The 21,885-nt window shown below is 44.7% G+C and overlaps 2 protein-coding genes across 3 annotated transcripts; both read left to right on the top strand.

The window, feature by feature from the left end:
* Positions 1–5,179: 5,179 nt before the first annotated feature.
* Positions 5,180–19,005, top strand: LOC135399021 (ras-related protein Rap-1b). 2 transcript variants are annotated; one of them, XM_064630646.1, is made up of 8 exons: positions 5,180–5,267; positions 7,878–7,957; positions 9,923–9,991; positions 10,300–10,356; positions 10,783–10,923; positions 12,824–12,967; positions 13,033–13,131; positions 17,585–19,005. In XM_064630646.1, exons 2-7 carry the CDS (start codon positions 7,901–7,903, stop codon positions 13,120–13,122), a joined length of 558 nt encoding a protein of 185 aa, XP_064486716.1. In that variant the 5' UTR covers positions 5,180–5,267; positions 7,878–7,900; the 3' UTR covers positions 13,123–13,131; positions 17,585–19,005. The 2 variants fall into 2 exon arrangements, with proteins under 2 accessions (XP_064486716.1, XP_064486715.1); XM_064630645.1 differs by lacking the exon at positions 5,180–5,267 and adding an exon at positions 6,536–6,643.
* An 821-nt stretch (positions 19,006–19,826) lies between these two features.
* LOC135397490 (histone-lysine N-methyltransferase SETMAR-like) lies at positions 19,827–20,609 on the top strand. Its single transcript, XM_064629093.1, has one exon. The coding sequence runs from the start codon at positions 19,827–19,829 to the stop codon at positions 20,607–20,609; it is 783 nt and encodes a 260-aa protein (XP_064485163.1).
* The last annotated feature ends 1,276 nt before the right edge of the window (positions 20,610–21,885 follow it).

Genomic DNA, 21,885 nt, shown 5'->3' with positions numbered 1-21,885 from the left:
TGTACAAACTGCCACTATGCACACTTGAGCATGAGGAAAAGCTTGTAAATTTCTGTTTTCCCCCCTCGAGCATTTTTTTTCGGTAATTTTGAACGATCGGTGTGCTTCTCTGGTGTGTTCGTTGCACGTGCGGTCTCGTTACCGTTAACTTTCTTTTTTTTCTTTGGGTTGCTGTGGACGCTGATATATTTATAAGCAGATTTATGAACACAGCATATCGATGGGTGTCCTGTAAATATCTTTTGTACATATATCTCGTTTGAAACGGCGTAGGAGTTGTCTGTTGTCTTTTTGCATTACGAGCTCGTTCCCGTGCAGTAGTTTCTGACCGATTGCATACAAAAAATAGTACAGCAATAACGGCGTGCGTCAGCAGTGTTAGAACGGTCTGCACCGAGCGGTGGAAGAGAAAAACGGAGGGTATTCTACGTTGCAGCGTTTTGAGTGCCGTAGACTTGGCTCGAGGAGACTGCACTGGGTGATGACACGGTAAACCTTTCTTTTACTCATCGATGCGGCATTCGGGTTTTAATTTTGTCTTTCCGCCACCAAAACGATCCCTACTGATCTCACGACAGTCGTCTGTGCTACTTACACGTGTCGCTAGGGTTGCCACCAGGCCGGTATTATACCGGCATGGCCGGTTATTTGCGCTCTCTGCCAGTTGCCGGTAGGAAGGTGATACCGGCATCCTTTTGCCAGTATTTGTAGCTCAAGACCTTTCATAGGAGCTTTTTTGTGGGGTTTTGCCTTCACCATTCGACTACACTCTTAGAAATGAACTTCACCAGATAGCATGCTCCTAGCCAACCATAACCTCGAGTGACATCATTATCTTCCCTGATTTGTTGAAGATGGGAGGCGTACGCCTTTTTTGTGACACTTATGCTGTTCATAACTGTCACAATTGTCCCCGTTTTCGACAAATCAGGGCAGATAACGATATCATTCGAGGTTATGGTTGGCTAGGAGCGCGCTATCTGGTGAAGTTCATTTCTAAGAGTGTACAGCTTGAATAAATCTGGAGCACAGACCCAACTCCGCAGTCACCAGTCGTTTTCTCAATTATTCATTATTATTATTATTCATTGTTATTATTATTATCAGTGTTATTCATTAAGTCTTGTGTTCGGAGGGGACAAGAACGGTGGTTGTGCAAAGCTGTTGGTGGTTGTGTCGAGCCAGCTACAACGTTCCTCACCCACTTTCCCTCTCCCACGGGCCTTTCGTCCTTTCCCTCAGTCGGTACTGTTCACTCCGAAAAGGTGGCAACCCTACGTGTCGCAAACGTCCAGTGCAGTCCCTGAAGAATGCGCGTTCCATTTAAAACATTTTACTCACTGAACCATTTCTTTGTGTTCTACAGTCGTTAGAGTAGCCCTTAGCTCAAAAGACGAAACATATCTCCACCAGTACACGCTGTTGTATGTTCTTCTGTAAGCAACAGTACTATACATATGCCGATGCTGCTTAGTAGAAAGCTACACGTTTACAGCTGCTCCTTTACGGCACTGAAGGCCGTCGCTAGACTTTTTTGTGTGAGTAGCTGCGCTTTTACAGGGAACCTGCTATAACTCCACTTGCAAGATATATATATGGCTCTACTCTGTGGCAGAGATAAAAGTATACTACACATACTTTAATACCCATTTCTTACCCAGAATCCCATCCGATAGCATATTACTATCGCCGTGTGTCACCACTTTCGAAGCTCCCCGTGTAGACGACTTGCTAGGCGACCGTTCCATTGCCGCATAAGTGCATTTGTACTTTCCCCGCATAACTGATCTGGGTGTGTTAACGGCTAATACTATAACTGTGCCCTCCATTTTAATAAAGGATATCGCAAAGTAGTAGTATCTCCTAACGTATAGGCATGTGCATTTGCAGCAAACTTTTGAGAGACAAAAAAGCAGGTTTGTAACATGCTTCCCACTCCAGTGCTGCTGAGGGGGATTGAACCATAATGAGGCAACGCAACGGAGTGTCTGTCCGTCGCATTGGCTCATCATGTTTCAGTGCACCAACCAACATGCACCTTCTCACTGCTGAGGGGGAAGCACACCACTTAAAAATGCACTGTAAAAAAAGGAATCTTCTTTCCCCGGAAGTCATTTGTTCACTGTTCAGCCCTGGAAAAGTTTGGAAAAGTGCTGCGTGGTAAAACTGGGTACAAAGTTAGCATCTCCAGAGTATTTTCCATGAAAAGATTTCATAAAAACAAAATATATGACCGGTGGTTATTGCCAGATGACGAGGCCTTCTTTTATGTATGTAGATAGGCATATGAGTATGTAGTTGGTATTATGATGCAGATCCAGAACCCAAAAGTGTCACAAGAATTCCTTCAAAATTTTGTGAAATGCACATTAATTGAATACGAATGCCCCCTGATTTCAAGGTTGCAAAACACTTGCACTTTATTTTCTGGGTCTGCCATTAGGTATCCTTGAAGTGATTTCAAATTAATGAACCACTTATACGGTTTAGATTAAATGTTTTGTGCAAAGGTGCTTTTACCCAATTCGTGGAGAGATGCCGTTTGCTACTGTTTATCTTTTATACACCGAGGTTTTAAGTTTGTTTGCCACTAGAACAAAAGCGTGACCTGTGTTACAGAAAGTTGCAGAAGATTTTTTCCTTCCTTTCTTTCATTCTCCCATTTTATCTTGGGGAGCATGTAATGCCCATTCTGCCCATTTCTTTTGTTTGATGACAAAGTGTCTTTGTTCTTTATACCAGGCAGTTTTGTTGTGATAGCTTGATATGCTTGGCTGGAATATGCTCAAACTGTCAGCATTACAGCATGCAAAATAATACATAGTCTTGGTTGTACAGCAGTTTATTGTGTACGACTAAGGTTCGGTTGTGCCACGAGAACGTCACTCACGGAGAACCGTAGTCTCGAAATGGATTACTGCGGTAGTCCGTGACAGAGCAGTATTGTGTTCACTTATATTTGCTACACGTGCATATTGCAAACCTCGCAATACTTGTCATAGCAAACAAATACCTGCGTGAAAATACCTGGTATCTGTGTGTGCGGGTCACTATTGGAGCACATGGTGAAAGATACGGTTTCCATAATACCAGCATCGCTGTTTGCGTTTGTAATGCATAATACCACTTTTTGCTTGGATTGGAAGTATTCAGTGGAAGTATCTGCCCATGCATGCATGCTACCCACTGTAGTATTTAAACACAAATAAATGTTTGACTTTATCGAGGCTTGCCGTTATTCAACTGCGTGCTTTCGACGTTGAAGCTTAAGTGGAGTTACTCAGAGTAAAATATTGTGTGTCTTGTCTTTTCTTCTGGTTAAATCGCTGCGATATGTCTACACCATCATGTTACCAACTACCCCATATATCTACAGCGATAAAATAGGTCCGATATGAGGATGAGACAAGTCGACAGAAGACATGGTAACCCCCAAGGCATGACCTACAAAAATTTTTCGGTAAACTACATTAGTGTTGAAAAATGAGAGCTAAAGAACTGTATGGCTCTCAAAATAGAAATAAAATGCAAGTGATCTGATGTATGCTTGACGTTTGCAACATGTCCATGGGCTTGGGAGAAGGACAAAAGACAAAACACAAAAATGAACAGCACGAGACAAGGCAAGGCTCGAACCAACAATGGAAGCTTTAATATAGCAGGTACAAACAGGTAACGTAAAGACACCATGTAGAGGAAAGGGAATGCCGTTTTGGCGTCAAGGAAGAAGCGAATATGACGCGTGATACCTGATTCATTCAACTAGGGGCGTCGGAAGGTGAGGGCCTGTACTGAGTTCCTGAGTTTTCAGTAGAGTTTCAATTAAGTCATCAACATAACGACGGATAAGTGTTTGTCCAGCACATGAAGAAGCAACAGAGTGGAGTGCCTGATCTAGTGTGTGTAGATAAATTGGGGGCAATTGGGGAACCGATGCATTTTTCCTTTTGACTGAGTTGTAGAGCTGATCATTGAAAGAGACGGCTGTGGAGGAGAGGTATAATGTGGGACTGCATTAACTGTAGCTAGACAGTCTTCTAGTATTGTTTTCATTGACAACAATTCTGAGGGGATTGGACGGCTTATGATCTTTCACGATGAGCTTGACAGAAAATGTGTCCATCTTAGTTTCGAAAATTTGGATGGTGGATTGCCGGAAATGATTGTATAGCTCTTTTGAGGTTTCACTTTTCTTACAGGAGTTTATTGTTGCCTTTGTGATCAGAAACCCAAAGACTGCCAAGAAGAAAAAAATTATTAATAATTGGGTGTTTACGTCGCGAGACAACTGAGATCATGAGCGACGCCACAGCGGTCGGTCTGTGGATTGCTTTTGCCCACCTGAGGGTTCTTTAACGTGCGATGAAAGCTCATCACACGGCACCCCGTATTTAACGTCCCTCGCGGAAGACGGCGTGTCTAAGCAACTTGTACCCTGCCACCAAGTTGCTGGCGTCCTCGGCCGGGTTCGAACCCGCGATCTCGGGATCAGAGGGACTAGAAATTGTTTGTGCCATGAAGTTACAGACATGTATGTAAGCCAGCATGGTGCAGAAAAGCCGCGGTGATAGAGGCGATCGGATCAGAACAAGTTATCAGCATGGCGCGAACACGTGGTAACTACAGACTCCAGCTTAAGAAAAGCAAGTCGAGTCCCACGGCTCAGCACTTTGATATCCGTTCGTATTCATCATATCCGATTGTTTATAGCCAAGGAAATATCACCGCCGCACAAAGCAAGCTCAAATCTCCTCGTTTGTCATCATCTCGAGGAAGCCGCATGACTCCGCTCGATCAAATAAGATCAAAAAAGTATCAGTACGCACACAACAAAAATGTCGTGAAAATGAATCAGAAAAGGGGACAGGAAACATGAGGAATGAGAATGGAAGGATATGAAAGGAGGGGGGGAAATGGACATGAATGAGGTGACAGAAACAGAAGAAGGGTGACTGAAAGAAAGAACGGAATGGCGCATGGCTGATGAATGATGATGGCGGTTGGACAGTAACAAAGTGCGATGGAGCACAGATATATAATGTTAGAATACAAAATAACGAAATTATACACTGCCCAGTATAATTTCTGTAAAATTTTTATCGATTCTTTATATCAGGATTTTGCAAAATCAACTTGCAGCATCCTAATTTTATATTCTTCCGTGTCAGGTTCTTCGACATTCGGCTCTGACGTCACTGCGCCAGGAAGCACAGAGGCAGAGGCATCGCCCTGTTATTTCTATATTTTCGAGCCGTTTACCGCAAAAGGTGGGACATTTTTGCTTCTTGCTACGGTACACGTTGCCGAGTCCGTGTGATAACGCCTTTTCTGCCGAAGTTTTCAAGCGTTAGTGATCATTTCTGGATGTCATACATTTGCGGCTTTCGTCACCAATAGGCTTAGTGCCGCCACAGGGATCATCCTCATCCTGTTACAAACCTAACATATTTTGAAATATTGTACTTTTGTTACGTTTCTCTGTGTTTACCTGATAGTCAGCCAGCTTTGAACCTTAGTTTGTGGAAATTATTGAGGTTGTTTCAGTCACGGCACGTCCTTTCTTGCAGTTCTTTTTTGCAAATGTGAAGTGTTGACAACCATAAAAGGCGTGCCGCATATTTCGCATACCGAACATATCACCAGACCGTGATATCACATCGTTATATTCCACAGCCGTTCGCTCGTTCAAAAGCACTTCTGCGTGAAATGCCATGCCCAATATACGTGTCGTTTTCGAGGAAAGTCGCGTTTTTATTGGATGTCATGAACCTATATTTTGGACCTTCCTTCTGTGCTTCTGTTCGAAACGTCAGTAATCCGTGCTCAGTTTTCCGCGAGCATTGAGGGTAGCACATACACATCCGGCTCTGTGCTCTCCTAGAAATGCGTTTGTGTGACGTTGACGTGTCGTTGATGGAAAAACTGCCTTCCCTCGCGAGTGGAGTTGAGCAAATATTTATGACAACCTACGCTAACCGTACTGTGTTGTCCGCGTTAGGAGAGTTGTGGAAAACTACGATTGCTTTGTAGCAGTGGTGCAGAAGCTAGTCTTTCTTAGCGTAACTTACTATGGAAGTTGTCTGGTTCGTAAAGCATGTGCAATCATATGAATCCCATTTTTGTTTCATTTATTTTTTGTCCTTTCAACCAAAGTTTTGTGTGCGCGCGCGTCTTTTTCTTCAAAAAAATCAGTGGTCCCGGAGCTACATCCGAATCTCTCTTCTGCGGTTTTACTGGGGCTCGCTATTCCACGTCTTCCGTGAGTGAAGCAGGCTAGTGAAACGAGCACCACACAGGTGTTACAGCGCAGCCTTGCAGTGTCACTTTTTTTTTAGAAGCTCGAACAACGAAGCTTTGATGGATGGCAGCCACATACACACACACACAGTGTTGGCTCCATGCCAGGGAAACAATATTGACGGGCGCGGGGGGTTGCCCCCGTTTATTTAGGCACATGCCCCCTCCTCTCCCCTTACTCGTCAGCACATGTGGGCACAGTGTAGGAGTGACCTTCCTATCATACCTCCATTTATGTATGTGCTGTGTTTCACAATGAGTTGAAGGCAGCGGGTCACGTGCGCTGTCGTTTGTAGTAGGAGCAGGTGGTTTCTGTCGAGCGAGCGCTGAAGAGTCTAATTTTGGGGTGAGCCATCGCTGTTTCCTGTGCAGTACAGTGAAATAAGCTTCGTGCCTCAGTGTCTACATTCTTTTTTTACTGAGTTGCTGCTGTTATTGCTGTAGTGCCACTGGCTTAATGTCATACTTTTAACTCCTGCATGGTCACTCCCGCTTGTGCACTGTCGTGTAGCATGCGAACGTTTTAACTTCGGCTTTCTGACTGCCAAAACTGGGCGTTGTTGTAGTCGTTGGCTTCATTGTACTAAGCTTGTGTAAATATCGTGCTATCAAGCTGTGCATGAAATAGTTCTAAAAGGGATAGTGTGGCATTGAGGCTTCAAAAAAAAAAAACTTTCCCGGGTCTGATATCTATCACCTGTGCACGTCTCGCTATGGCTCTATGAGACTAAGCTGTAGGTTGTCCTTTTTTGCTTTCTGCTCTGCTGACATTCCGTTAATTTGCATCTCTGTTGGGGAAACTGGGGTTGTGCTGGGAGTGCTCTTTGCACCTTCATCCTTCGATTGTTCATGGTTTATTTGCTTCTGCATGAGTTCCCCTTCTTTCATGGAGGAAAAAATGCATCACGGGGCATTTATCAAAGTGACAACTTAGCATCTTGTGCATTCATTTGCAGTTCTGCAGTCTAGATGGTTTGCACTCAGGTTGTCAATCAATGGCAGAGTGCCAGTGACTTCTTGTTTTCCTAGTGCCTCAAGTCCGAATGCATAGCAGTCGTGTTAGAGAGACGACTCTTGTGGTCCTGTGCTCCATCAGTTCGTTCTCCACCCTGTCTGTACGAGGGAGTGGCCGCTACCTCTACTAGATTCACAGACACCCGCTTTTACGATTCCCATTTGCATTTATTGCTTGGGGCATTCCATGCTGGTATCAATTGACCATTTTCTTTCCGTTTCTTATTACTAAGCTGCCAGCAGGCAAATCTTAGGTGAACCATGGGTGCATACCGGCTTGCCTGCGGCATCTCCCTTTTGTCCTCAGTTTCCTCAGCTGAGGAAATGATTTGCGGGGGATTCCAGTTATCATTCGGACTTCGAGAAGTAGGATATTGGTGCGATTACAGTTGACTAAAAATTTCATCATGTAACGTCTCTTGGTTAATTTTTTTTGTTCTACTTTGAGTGTCTGTTGGCCTTTGCATGCAGTGGTCTTGTGTTCAGGTCTATAGGCTGTATGGCCATGCTTCTCCTTGGTTTTGGCCTGTTGGAGTGAGATACATTTGTGCTTTTATCTATTCTAGCCGCAGCCCTGTCTGGGTCAACGATGAGGGAATACAAGATAGTGGTGTTGGGGAGTGGTGGTGTTGGTAAAAGTGCCTTGGTAAGTGAAATGCTACTCTAGTTGTCCGAAGAGCTTGCTTTACTGTTTATCACAGTGTTATTTTTCCACGTGACGCTTTCATCGCTATGAGTCTGTTCCGTAGCATGTACCTTCTGTACCACAGTTGTTAGCTCTATGAAGTGCTTAGCTGGCAAAGTTAGCTCTAGTGCGAAGTCAGCATCACTGTGACGAATTGAGCCATACTTGCGTTCCTGCTAAGCACGGCATATTTAAGCCCAGCCCATCTGCTATGTCATCGTGCTGGGAAAGTCGGCAAACCAAAAGCCGCAAGCTTTTAGTTCTACAAGTGCGACTGGCTAAAATTGTCGCATTAATTTTTATGCGTGTGACTACAGTGCTGCCACCCTGCGTTAAAAGTATACTTTGTGTTGTATTAGTTATTTATTTTTACTTTTACTTTACTAGTTTGTGAAAAATGGTATTTCATAAAATCTTGCAATGTAAGAAGCTTGTGAGACTATGCAACTGGCTGTGTAATGCCAATCCATTGTACTCAATCTGTTTCATCCTTGGAAAGAACACACATCGAGCTAAAAACTGAAACAGACTGTAGATTTTCATGGGGGTGAACTTGACGATAAATTGCTATTCCCCCGAGCCAGTCTTCTGGGAAAAGTAACTACTATGTCGAAGTCTTCCGAAATCAAGTTAGTCATTGTCGCGGCACATTGTGGTTTCTAAATAGTGGCAGTACCTCCGTTCCTTTCCAAATAACCGTTTCTTCAGAACTGCGGGCAGTTATGCGAGCTAGGGAAACCGGTTAGCAACAGGTGGTGACAGAAAGGTAAACAGTTATTGAATGAAACAGACATGATGCGGAAAGAAGACGGGTCGGAACTACACAGACAACCCCCAGCGTCTGTGTTGTTCCGTCCAATCTTCTTTCTGTCCTTGTGTCTACATTCGATCCAGACCAACTTGCTCCCATCAGTGCTCTCTCGGATCATGGTTATTGAAATTGTAAAGAAACACATGAGATTTTACTGGATTTACTGGAAAGTAATCTAGTTGTTGTAACTAATTACTGATGCAGGCAACTACAGTTAAAAGTTACTCTATGACAAAGAGTAGTTAGTTAGTTTGCTAGTTACATTCTCAGTGACTGGTGACTATTACTTGCAACTAAGCTACTTCCCAAACCTGCCCAGGAACTGAGCAAGATGTCACGTGACTGAAAAAACCCCGAGACTATGGACGGTGAGAAGACACACAGATGAAGTCTCAGTGACCAGTCACTCTGAAACTTTGTCTGTGTGGCTGTTCTCGCCATCTCTAGTCTCGGAAGGTTTAGTGTCGTGTATTCTAGTCATTACTCTGCATGCTTTTTAGCAACTCTTTAAGAAGTCGCAGTTCTTATCTGTGTAGAGAAGGCTTGCGTTGTCAGAGCTTCTTTTAATGGAAATAAGATATGTGAAGCATCCATAGCAAGTATATTCCCTTCTGAGTCGTGTCTGTCTCATCCGACTTGTTTCCTCGGGCTCAAGGATTATTTCGGACTTACTGAGCCAAAGTGAGAGAGGAGTCATTAGCAGACGGAGCTTCCCGCTACAAGTTCTTTAGATCCTGTGCCCACATTACTGTAATGCTTCTTCTCGTTAAAGGGCTGAGATATTCGCCAGGCGCCCTTGCTTGTTGCAGTCCCTTGTGGTGCAATATGTAGAGGCTGCTTAAGTTTCAAAGTGTCCTTGGGGAATAATGCGGCCTCTGTTTCTTGCCATTAGCTCTGGTATGCGCGCGTGTATCCACTTAGTGACGCCAAAGAGCATTAAGTGTGCTTTAAAGAGGCCCCTTTGAATATATTAGTTAGGTAATGAAAAAATATTCTTTAATGTGCGAGAATTAAGGTCATGTAGTCAGCTCACGGTTGGTCGCCACATTAGGTGCACTTGCATAGTGTTTCCTTGTTAAGAGTTTTAACTGTGCCTTTTTCTTTTTCCAATACAGACAGTACAATTTGTACAAGGAATATTTGTAGAAAAGTATGACCCCACCATTGAGGACAGCTATCGTAAGGTATGGCCGATATTATTACAAGTTTAGTGTGACGATTAAATGTGCTATTGGTGTTGGCATTTTGTCATTCTGTGCTGCCGTGGGCGGTTCAGTGAGCTTTGCGTTTAGGCTGTGCTCTAAAAATATGTATTGTCTTTTTGCCAGCTAATACAAGGTAGGAATGTGAATGACCATATGTTCTCTCTTGTGTGATTTGTGTAGCATTAACTTCCAGCTAAGACGACTGGGTACTCTGCATTAGTTTTCGTTAATGTGCAAAGCAAAGCGACGCTTATTTACGAGGGAAATCTTCTTTTGTCTAACTGCAGCAAGTTGAAGTCGATGGGCAGCAGTGTATGCTGGAAATTCTGGACACAGCTGGCACAGTAAGTTCCGCCAACTGTTGTCAATATACTGTGTATTCACGCGGGCGACATTCTGACGAAATATTCTTGTGGTGGAAGAAAAAGCGAAAACACTGCTCCCAGAGCCGAAGTTCCGTCCCGCGTTATGTTGAGCATTCACACAGCGAGGGATATATCGGGAGTGGCGTACCGCGCATTTAGCAGACAACACCGTCAGCGTGTTTTCCTGTCGTCTGCTACGGAATGTCTTGTGGCTGTGCAGCAGGATATTCCCCACGGTCAGCAGTGTACGTGAAGACACTACGTTGAGCGCTCGTGCTCACGTGACAGCAGAAAGCTATGACGCTTTTCGCATCTTTCGCTCCCGAGGGAATGTCACTCGTGTGAATACATGGATAAGCTATTCACCGAGCAGCTTTTGTGATTTCGTACCCCTGTGTATCTCAGGAACAATTCACAGCAATGCGAGACCTGTACATGAAGAACGGACAGGGCTTCGTGCTGGTCTACTCCATTACGGCCCAGTCGACATTCAACGACTTGCAAGACTTGCGTGAACAGATACTTAGAGTCAAAGATGCGGAAGACGTAAGTGAAATTATCGTTGTATGCTGTGTTTCGCAGTTGTATTCCCGAGTGATTAAAAGATAAAAGCATTTCAATTGCATTGCATAAAAGAAATTGCAATGTCTATTATCGTACAAGCTTTCGTGCGGTGGACTACATTTCATCTGGTACAGAAATAATGAGGAGGTGACGTCTACGTACGGTGGACTCCTCTTAAACGGAACTTCAAGGGAATGGAAATATTGTTCCGTTTATCGGAAGTTTCATTTAAGCAAAGTACACAGATTTCGTGAAATGAAACTTTATTTCAAGAAAATCAACTTCCACTACTGTAGGTAGCGAGGAAAAAATAGATTAGCAGCTGTTCTTTTTGCATTTTTCTATTTCTTTACAAAATATACCTGCATGCCTGAGGCTTTGAAAAAATGTCATGCACAGTATCATATGTCATGTATGTCAGTATCATATGTCATGTATGTCAGTATCATATGGCATCATCCATATCACCTTTCAATCCACATCACCTTTGCTCTCGCGATCATGTCCCCAAATTATCCGCACAGGCGAAGCTCCTTCATGTGGCTGTTTCTTCACAGACGTCATGAGATACATGTAGACGCGAGCTAAGCCTAACGTGTAAGAGTGACTGGTGGATTGGATTGCACTGGCTATGACTTCTGCCCGGGCTGCCAGACGTGAATGGTAATCTTCCGGGTTCGGCGGCATCTCGGTACCCCCCACTTTGTTCCGTTTACCCGAAGTACATAAAACGGGTTGTTTCAATTATCCGAAGATTTTTATCATTGTATATATATATAGGAAACCAACCAAAGGTGACCCTATCGTTCCGTTTATCCGTAATTTCCGTTTAACCGAGTTTCGTTTAGTGGGGGTCCACTGTATAGCATACGGTGTAGTCACGTAAATATGAAGAGGAGAGGAGGCAAAAAGAAAAGAGATGCAAAACAGAAACTCGCGTAAAGTGTTGAAGCCAAACACCCCTGGTGGAAGCATGTAGAAAAAGAATGCCAGGCAAGGTGAAGAAAAGGAAATACTAGGTTAACAAGGTACCAGAAATGGCATGCCGTGGTGTATGTGACGAAAAAATGGGGGGGGGGGGGACTATGACCCTTGATTGTGTATCTTCCTTATTCTCGTGAAACATCAGCGCAAATTCTGCTGATACTGAGTGGACACTTTAGTTTTCAAAACCACAGGACCTAAGAGTCATCTTGCAGTAGAAATCATAGTGGGTACCGAAAATGCAAGAAATGAATGGTGCCCTCCATTCTATTCATTAGTCTTCCTTTTTTTCTCTTGCGATACTTTCACGTCCTGGAGTCCCGAGTCGCGTTTGTGAACACGTCACCGTTCCACTGTCCCGATGTATTCAGTTGATTCCTGTAAGCTGCAGCTTATAAATAGGGCCTGACCTTTTTCGGGTTTTATTTTTGGCCCAATTCGGGGTAAATATCGGGTGATATTTTTCATTTGAAAATTTGGGTGTATTCGGGTTAAATCCTGTTACGGCATATTCTGTCGTCAGGAATTCTGGTGTATTTGGGTGATTTTTTTTTTTATAAAAATCTGTCTTAACATGGAACTAATGTTTAGCAATGTTATCAAACTTTATTTTAATGCACGCTTATGAGTGTGCCATGCGACCCGGATGTTTTAGGGTAGATTCGGGTTAAATCCGAATTTTACAGATTTCGTTTGGGGGGGTAAATATTGGGCGGATACGGGTTTAACCCTGAAAAGTCGGGCCCTACTTATAAATATCTTTGTGAAATATTGAAGTCCTCACCACAAATTAAAGGTCCTCGAAAGACTCTGCAATTTTTGCCCAAACTCGCGCGGCAACCTTGACACGCACCGTAGCAGACGACGCAAGAGCTGACAGAGGGGCTCTGTTCCGCAGGTGCCAATGATCCTGGTGGGCAACAAGTGTGACTTGGAGGACGAGCGAGTGGTGGGCAAAGACCAAGGTGCCAATCTCGCCCGCTCTTTCAACAACTGCGCCTTCCTGGAGAGTTCCGCAAAGGCCAAGATCAACGTCAACGAGGTAACGTCTCATTCCCTGGAGTAGTAGTAGTGTGGCGTCTTGACGGTCGTCTCCTTCTCATGCAGATCTTTTACGACCTGGTGCGGCAAATCAACCGCAAGAACCCAGAGAAAAAGATGAGCACAAAGAAGAAGACAAAGTGTGTTATGTTGTAGGTGGTGCTGGTAAGTACACGATTGTTTTCCTTTCCGTGCATGTAAACTTTCACACTCTCTACATGTTGATAACACGACTACCTGAAACACGTTTTTGGTGTCGTGCTTCCATTTTCAACTTTAAATTCTTGGCAAGTTTGCCCGATTCCTTGAAATTGTTCGAGAGGAAATCAAACGGGACACTGATGGCTCCATCAGTGTTGTGTGTGTTGGTCACGGCTTGTGAACGACAGGTTCCCCAAGGTCGCTATTTTCCCATGTATTTGTTCCTATCCCGATGCGTGCAATGCCGGAGGCCGCCCTTAGATACCCCATTGTTACCAGATGTTGGCTTGTGTTGGATTGTAGCGTGCTAAAGATCCAGTTGAAGCACAATCCAAGCCAGGCCAAGTCACCAAAGCAGAAATGGACGACTGCGCCTGGTACGACAGGTACGCTATGTGATGCACGCAGCCGTGCACTAGATCCTTCCGATCGCTCAACACGTTTAAAAACGGGAACCAAAAGGTGAAACACGACACAGAAAGTTGTTATACGCGTTTATATTTGGACATATAACGACTAGATTCATTCACAGAAACAACAAAAACATTTTGCCGCTAAACGTAGCGCGCTGAAGTGATCCGGACCGGCAACAGTGGGGTATCTAGTGGCGGCCTTCTTTGTTGCACGCTTTTCCGAGGTGAGTTTGGGGGACCTGGTGGACGGAGACCATACTGGAGAGAGACTGTGCAACCCTTTCAGTGTTCAGTTAACTGCAGTGAAACCTCGCTGATTTGAGCTCGCCTAATTTGCTATCCAAGTTAACAAACGTTCGTGATGGTCTGGCATTCATGCACTGAAATCTAGCCCCATAAAACTAGACAGTCTTCACCTTGCATTCCACTTCATTACCACATTTGCACACATGGTTTGGAAGTTTGAAAAGCTCTGAGTGTGCAAATTGCATGGGAACATTGGTAACGATACTTGAACAAAGCTATACTCCCACAATTGAATAGTTAACGGCCATGGGGGATAGGTAGAGGGGGTGTTGGCATTTTCACTGCATTGTGCAAGCGCAAAAGCAGTACTGGCGTCCCGCGCCTGCCAGGTGATGGTCAGCATGGTTGGGAAGCACAGGGTGCGAAAACCACATGCGATTTAGAAACCAGTCACCTGAGATGTGCTGGGCTGGAAGTGCGGGTGTGCAAATGACGCTCAATGACAATCAATACATCTCAATGATACGATCACGGTTGACATGAATTTTTTGTTGATACGAATTATTTTCTGGTCCTGGCCGGAATGCCTATTCTCAGAGCCTGAAGTTTTCGGGAAATATTTTTTTTTTTTCTAAATTCGGGGGGTAAAAATCGGGTAAACAAACATGTGCACTAAATTCATGCGAATTCGGGTGAAAAAAAACTCCTGGTATGCTAAATTCGGGGAGAAATCGGGGCTCAGTTGCTCAAACTAACTGTATGGTTTGGTACAAACTGTGATGTAACTGCATTTGCTGCCAAACAAGTAAGTTAATGCATTCCTACAGACATCCCAGTGAGGGGAATTTGCCGGGTAAAAATCGGGTTTCACCCTAAAAAAGGGTGAACCTTCAATTCGGGGTGCAAATTCGGGGAAGAATCTGGTAAAACCCTAAAACTTCAGGCTCTACATATTCTTCCCATTTATTAGTCCTGATGATACGAACGCATTAATCTTGCCTTTACGGATGCCTGTGACACAAGCTTGGCAGTCCTCCTACTTAACCTTGACGCTCACCTGACGCTTCACCTCATGTGGGGAAGCATCAGGTGAAGCCCACTTTCGGGAGGTGTCCTCGGTGTATTCGGCGAATAGTTGAATATCTGGAAACCCGAATATTGGGTATTTGACTCGCGAATCGAATACTGGTAGTGATTCGAATTCGAGTACTCGAATATCTGCACACCCCTAAAAATAAGGGATTCTGTGAAATTCTGGGCAAAACGAAGGATTCCACGATTAATTCTGAATTCTGCGAAATTTCGTGGAAGCGCGGAAAACTGGGTTACTAATGCATAGTTTGGAACCGCCATCATTGAGGGTGCCATATGGCTGTGCTTACCACACACGGTTGTTTCTGTGTTCAGCGCTTTTTCATTCCATCTCGAGGCATATTTATTTATTTTATTTATTTGGAGAAAACTGCCGGCCATCAGTTGAGGGCCAAGGCAGGGAGAGTACAAGGAACAACACAGGGACACAGCATCCATTTGGCTCACACAGAGCCTAACATAACGAAAAAATTACAAGAAAATAATAGATCGCCTAATTTAACATGCTTTGTTGGTTCATAACTGCCTTAGAAAATGCTGCGGAGCCAGGAATGCTCGTCAGGTGTGGTGGTAACTTGTTCCGTTCGCGAGGAAAAAAAGAACAATTGATACGTGGCGATACGTTTTAGAGTTCTTGCCTCCTGATACAACAAGTGTCCTGCAGCCCATGCACCAAGGAATCGTAAAAAATCTCGAGGTTCTCTACCGGTACCTCCTGCTCTCTCGTGTTGTGCTGGGCTACGAAAACGAAACTATGACGTTATGCATGTCGCCGCGCTTCGTATTCCCATCGACGACGACAGATCGGCAGACAGCTGGGCATTCGTAGAGGACCTCCGAAGCTCAGGTATGACAATACCTGCAAGTGTAACGTTTGAAATGTACGCCGAAGTGGATTAACGTGCAGAATTTTGTGCCGAAATGAGACTGATGGGCAAATCATTTCACGAGTCCTTGACCTGCCAGCGGAAGGCTGCAACGATGACGAAAGTGCTATTGCTGCTCCTTCAACGGCAGCAATACTTGCGGCCGTCGATACGCTTGGAAATGTCTACCGTGACACGACATTAGCCAAAATGTGTCGCAACACCATTTCTCGCATACGCGCAGCAAAGCGGACGCGCATTGATAGTTTTTGTGCCTTTTTGAGTTTTTTCTTTAATAAAACTCATTTTGGGAGAGATTTGTGTCATTGTCTGAAAATTCGGACTGCTGGATAATTCGAACCAATTTTGTCGCTTTTAGAAGTCTGTATACATATACGTACGTACACGTCATGTTATCATCTGCAACAACAGTAAATGCAGTTTTCAAATTTCCTGCGTTGTCGTCGTCCTGGTTGGTGCTTTTAGCCTGCGGTCGCAACTCCTGCACAGCGCCAGATTGGAGGGATTGTGTAGAAATATCGTCACACATTAACTACAGTTTAAGGCCTCACGCAAATGTTCAGGTTTTGTTGACAATGAAGAGAAGCTGAGATGAATACAAGATGATACTTCACAGAAAGTGTACTGCAGTTTCGCTTGCCAACGGAAAGGGCGGACCTTAAATGGAGCCGTACACAACTGCATACTAGTTCCAGTTTCGGTTGGCGAAGGCGTAGTGACGCATTCGCAGATCAACCTAACTTGGAATCAATCAACCTAGTCAGATCAATCAATCAATCAGATCACCCTAGCTCGAAAGCTTCGCGCGTCACTTTGTAGCTGTTGTACTGTATTCATGTTCGTTGCTGTTACCGCAACATACAGATTCAAGCATGCAACCTGCAACATCTTGGTAGTAAGCTGGTGTAGTATTCTAAAAAGTTTGAATATCAGATTTTCGAATCAGGATTGAATATAGAAAATATTTGGTTCGTATTCGAAATTTCTGATGTTTCGTACACCCCTGCTATTTACTGGTGTTTCTTGTTTATCTCAAGTGCTTGCATCCCAGATTTTCTGTACTGACCTGAACGGGAAAGGTGCTTTTGCGTTTTGCTACAGCAAATGTTTAACATCGGCAGGTACCATTAGAGCCTGAAGTTTTAGGGTTTTACCCGATTCTTCCCCGAATTAAAGGTTGCCGCTTTAGGGTGAAACCCCATTTTTACCCGGCAAATTGCCCTCACTGGGATCTCTCTAGGAATGCACATACTTGCTTATTTGGCAGCACATGCAGTTCCATCACCGTTTGTACCAAACCACAACACTTAGTTTGAGTAACTGAGCCAGATTTCTCCTCAAATTTAGCGTACTGGAAGTTTTTTCACCCGAATTCGCATGGATTTAGTGCACATATTTATTTACCTGATTTTTACCCCCGAATTTAGAAAAAAAAAATTTTCCCGAAAACTTCAGGCTCTAGGTATCGTTATGCTGCGACCTACCCTCACACATCACATTCTCCTGTGGGAATGTCAAAATCCTGATTTTGTATTGTGTGTGGATAAATCGGTAACTCGTAGAGGGAGCCAGACGTGGCACAGCCTGGAGGGGCTCGTACAGACCTCTCTCTCTCTCTCTCTCTCTCTCTCTCTCATGCTTGTCTTGTCTGACTTCCCTGTAGAAGTCAAGCATGCCAACTAGCATCTAGTTGTACTTTTACACACGTTTGTTACGGCGCGCACTGTAATAGAAATTCTCTCTCGTGAGTTTTTGTATTTACACGTGTGTAAATTCCAGGTGCCACTGTACAGAGAATGCGAAAACCCTGCACCTCATTTATCATTGAAGCAGCACAAGACTGAAGAAATCTTTGTTGACTCCCCGCAGCGGAAAAAAGCTTTGACACCACTTCACCCCCCTCTCTCTCTCTATCTCTCATCTATCTGTGCATATACCTAACAGGTGTAGTTAGTGTGTGAATGGGTGAACAGATGGTATGGCACATGTAATCTACGCACCCGTAGGGAATTGTTCCTGTTTGCATGTGCAAGGGGCCTGAATGGAACGTGTGCCTGGGATATCTTAAAGGATGCGTGTCACTCTGTTCTCTTCTTCGCTTAACCGTGCTCGGACTTCATCATTTTTCCGAGCAGTTTGGCGTTACGTCTTACCTTTTTCCCCCGATCTGTCGGGTGTCAGACTTTGACGTAAAGCTGTGGGCATGCCCTGTTAGGTTTTGTCTGTAATGCACACAGTGTTTTGGAAAGCATTTTGTATGTAACAGCGGCGCGGTCGAATGGGCCGCGCTTCAGTGTGACCCAGTTCTCAATGTATCGTGTCTTCCACTATGTGGATCTAATTTTCATTGTTATTTTTTTTGTTTTTTTGCGATGTAGTTTAGTGTGTTTCTCATTTAATGCAATGCAGCATTGTTTTACATATTGGAAGAGAACCTGTGTATTCGACTACTTACATTGAGGCCTGACATCCGACGGGGCGGACACACTTTGCACTTTCCTCGACGTTTACCCGTACGAACCGCCTTTCTCCACTAGCGCGAGGACCCAGCCACTGCCTCGCGATACCGTACTTCCAGTGTTAGAAGCAATGTTGTTGTATGTATATATAGCGACACCGGGCCAGTCTCCCTAACTCTGGAGCCGAGCTTCTTCTGTGTATTCTTCTTAACAGACGCGCGAAATGTGTAACCGCGAGCCTTGCGTCCTTGCCGTCATTTTCGTTTCCTCTGAATACAGTTTTACCACCTTTCTGGATGTCACTCGACTTCGGTCACCCGCGAGCGCAATTGTGTGGTTTCTTGTGGATAGTGCATCTTCATCGAACCTTCTTTTTCCTCATTTAACTATTATGCGCAATGGGCATCGTGGAGTTTTGAATATGTCTGGACTGTGAGGTACGGATGTTTGATGTAGTTGTTCACGCACGAAATTTACTTTGTAATAACATTTTTCGTCGTCGTCGTGCCGGGCGAGATTGATTGTGTGGCTCGGCTGTGGCCCCCCCGTTATCAGCAGCATCTGCAGAAACCATTTGTAACGAAATGAAACACTCTTGTGTCGCATTATTTTACTCACGATTCTAATGATGTGATGTTACTTACGGTTGGTGTGGATGAGGATTGTAGCTGTGGTGCTATGAGATGGAATCTAGAAGTGGAGATCATTATAGGACATAGAAATAAAAGTTTTTATTGACCACCTTGCTTGTTTTTGACCTGCGGTTGCTGATTCATCCAAGGACAGAGCTAAAGAGCTCTTGCTGTTTGTTTCAGTTGTACTGGTTCACTTGTGGAATGAGTATTGTTTCAAGGCGTGCGGAGTACACCATTGAAAATAGAAAAAGAAAACATGATGCTTATAAGTAAAGTGGCTCTGAAACTGGGATTGAGACTTCCTGTTTCTTTTTGTCTGACACGACATGCATGATATTTTATGCATGTCCACAATGCATGCCATGGTCTTGTTTTTGTTTTGTAACTTTATGCAGTAGTAAAACCCCGTTATGCGCTTTCATCAGAGTTTGCATGTGTGTTAAATGCTTTGATTTCACAGTTTGGCCATGTAGTAGATAACTATTATACGAGAGGTGTTAAAGTCAAACCGGGACTTTGTCTCCTGAGCGTACAAATGGCTCGCGCTACTACTATTTCGTCATTTTCACACGCGACAGGCCTCCGCGTTCACCACGTGGTGGTCCAATGTTTGTGCAAACCAGAAGACACGTGCTGGACAAGATGGCCGACAACGAGGTGAACGCGCACATGCATATCGAACAGCGAATTGTCATGAAGTTTCTCGTGAATCAAGGCGTAAAGTCATCTGAAATTCAGAAGGCTTCAGGCTCAGTATGGCCATGATGCACTTAGTCGCAGCAAAGCGTTTGAGTGGTGCAAACGGTTCCGAGATGGCCGTACATCAGTGCAGGACGATCCCGGCCGGGGCGGCTCGGAGCCCAGTGTCAGAATTCCTGAGAACATCCAACTTGTGGAGCGCCTGATCCTCAACGACCGACGGACAATATGGCTCGAAAGACGGACCTTTCTGTGGGAACGTTGAACACTATCATTCATGAACACCTACAGTTTCGGAAAGTTGGTGCCCGTTGGGTTCCGAGGCAGCTCTCCGTGTTTGACCGACAGAGAAGACTGGAAATCTCCCAAGAGCTAAGGTACAGTTTCGACACTGAAGGACAGCCGTTCCTTCATCGGATCATTACGTGCGATGAAACGTGGGTGCATCATTTCACTCCTGAGTCTAAACGCGCATCAAAACAGTGGAAGCATCGTGGCTCGCCAGCTCCCAAGAAGTTCCGAAGCACCCCGTCTGCGGGTAAGGTCATGGCCACAGTTTCCTGGCACAAGGCTGGCGTTGTTCATGTTGATTTTCCGCACTGTGGTACCACCATCAATAGTGCCTATTACCGTCAGGTTCTCAGGGATGTGCATAAGGCGCTGAAGCAAAAGCGGCCGGGCCTCATCACCAAAGGAGTCCTCCCCCTCCTACAGGACAATGCACGCCCGCATACCACGCATCTCACGACACGCACGTTACAGGATCTTGGCTGGGAGTTGCTGCCACATCCCCCTTACAGTCCAGACCTCACCCCAAGTGATTTCCATCTCTTTGGGCCACTGAAGGCGCTCCTTGGGGGCCGCCACTTCAGCTGCGACGACGGGGTCAAGAATGCGGACCGATCATGGCTGCTACGCGCCGGTAAGGATTTCCACGCTGCTTGCATCCAAGCCCTCGTGAAACGCTGGGACAAGTGCATTAGTGCAGCTGGAGATTACGTTGAAAACTAAAACTAATTTCTCGCCTGTAAGTTCATTTTACTTTTGCGAAAAATGAAAAGTCCCGGTTTGACTTGAACACCGCCCGTGCACTCGAGGTGTGGGGAAATTTGGGCAAAAAGCCAAAATGCTTGACTGGGCATTGCCAATAGATGCATGTTATAAAGGTACACGAGGACGTACGCAATACGTTTTTGACGTTTCTATTTGATAGGCAAAAAATATCAACGTCGTTGGAACATAACTTATTTAGCAATTTGTAGGTAGTGGACATGTACCAGTATATGCATGTGCACAGATCCCGAATGTTATCGTCGCACGGTGTCGAACTCGGGGCTCCAAATCATGCTCATGCCGAAATACGTTCTTATCTGTTGTTCCGTGTACGCTCGAGCACCTTATCTCTTCCCCTTTTAGCTACGAGACTGCAGTGGTGGGTGTTTTGTCCTTTCGGAAAAGAATAGTCGCGAAAATGTGTGGTCAACGATCAGCAGGTCAAGGATGGCATACATGTGAGCCGATAACTGTATCATGACAGAATTGCATGTACCATCCGGATGTCCAATCGTGTCCCGCGGACGTCCCTGGGACGTATCGTTGTCCGCGAAGAGACGTTTCATAACCCTTCGTTGGGAACCCACGTTGGGACGGTAGAAGAGTTTCACGTGGGAAGTTCAATTTCATCGCTGTCGAGTAAATGGCATACACGATTTACGTGCTTAATATCTGGGAACTCCAAATGATTCGTTACAGTTTTGACTGTTCTTGAGCGAGCAGAGCCGTTGCTTGCATGTCAATATAAGTACAAAAAATATGAGTTTAACATGAAGCCAAAAGCTTGAGGTGCCTATACTTTCACTACAAACGTTTCCTTTTTCTCCGCGCTAAAACAGGCGCTAAAATTTAATGTTCGATTTCAAACATCACATAAGTGGGATAATGGACCAAAGAGTCCCATAAGCTTGCATTGCCAAATTTCAGTATGGGGCAAGCCCAGACAGCTCACATAGAAAGATTAGGGCAAAAATTTTGAACGACGATTAATGTAATTAACGCGGCGGAAATAATCAATAAAATAATGGTGCTGTGATGGTACACGTAATGTTTGTCTGCGCAGTGTGGCGACATGTTGCGCGTGCCGCAGGGTGGGGACTGCGGATAATTTGGGCCACCTGGGGTTCGTTTGACGTGCGCCGGAGATCTCCAACACACATTCCCCAACAACACCGAATATCCTCTGGACGCACGAATAACGAATTCGTACGTCCGATGGACATTCCGCAGATAT

Source organism: Ornithodoros turicata, chromosome 6 (genome assembly GCF_037126465.1).
Source record: "Ornithodoros turicata isolate Travis chromosome 6, ASM3712646v1, whole genome shotgun sequence".
In the NCBI taxonomy this organism is placed as follows: domain Eukaryota; kingdom Metazoa; phylum Arthropoda; class Arachnida; order Ixodida; family Argasidae; genus Ornithodoros; species Ornithodoros turicata.
The sequence above is the reverse complement of the archived record's forward strand: the minus strand, read 5'-3'. Positions and strand labels throughout refer to the sequence as shown.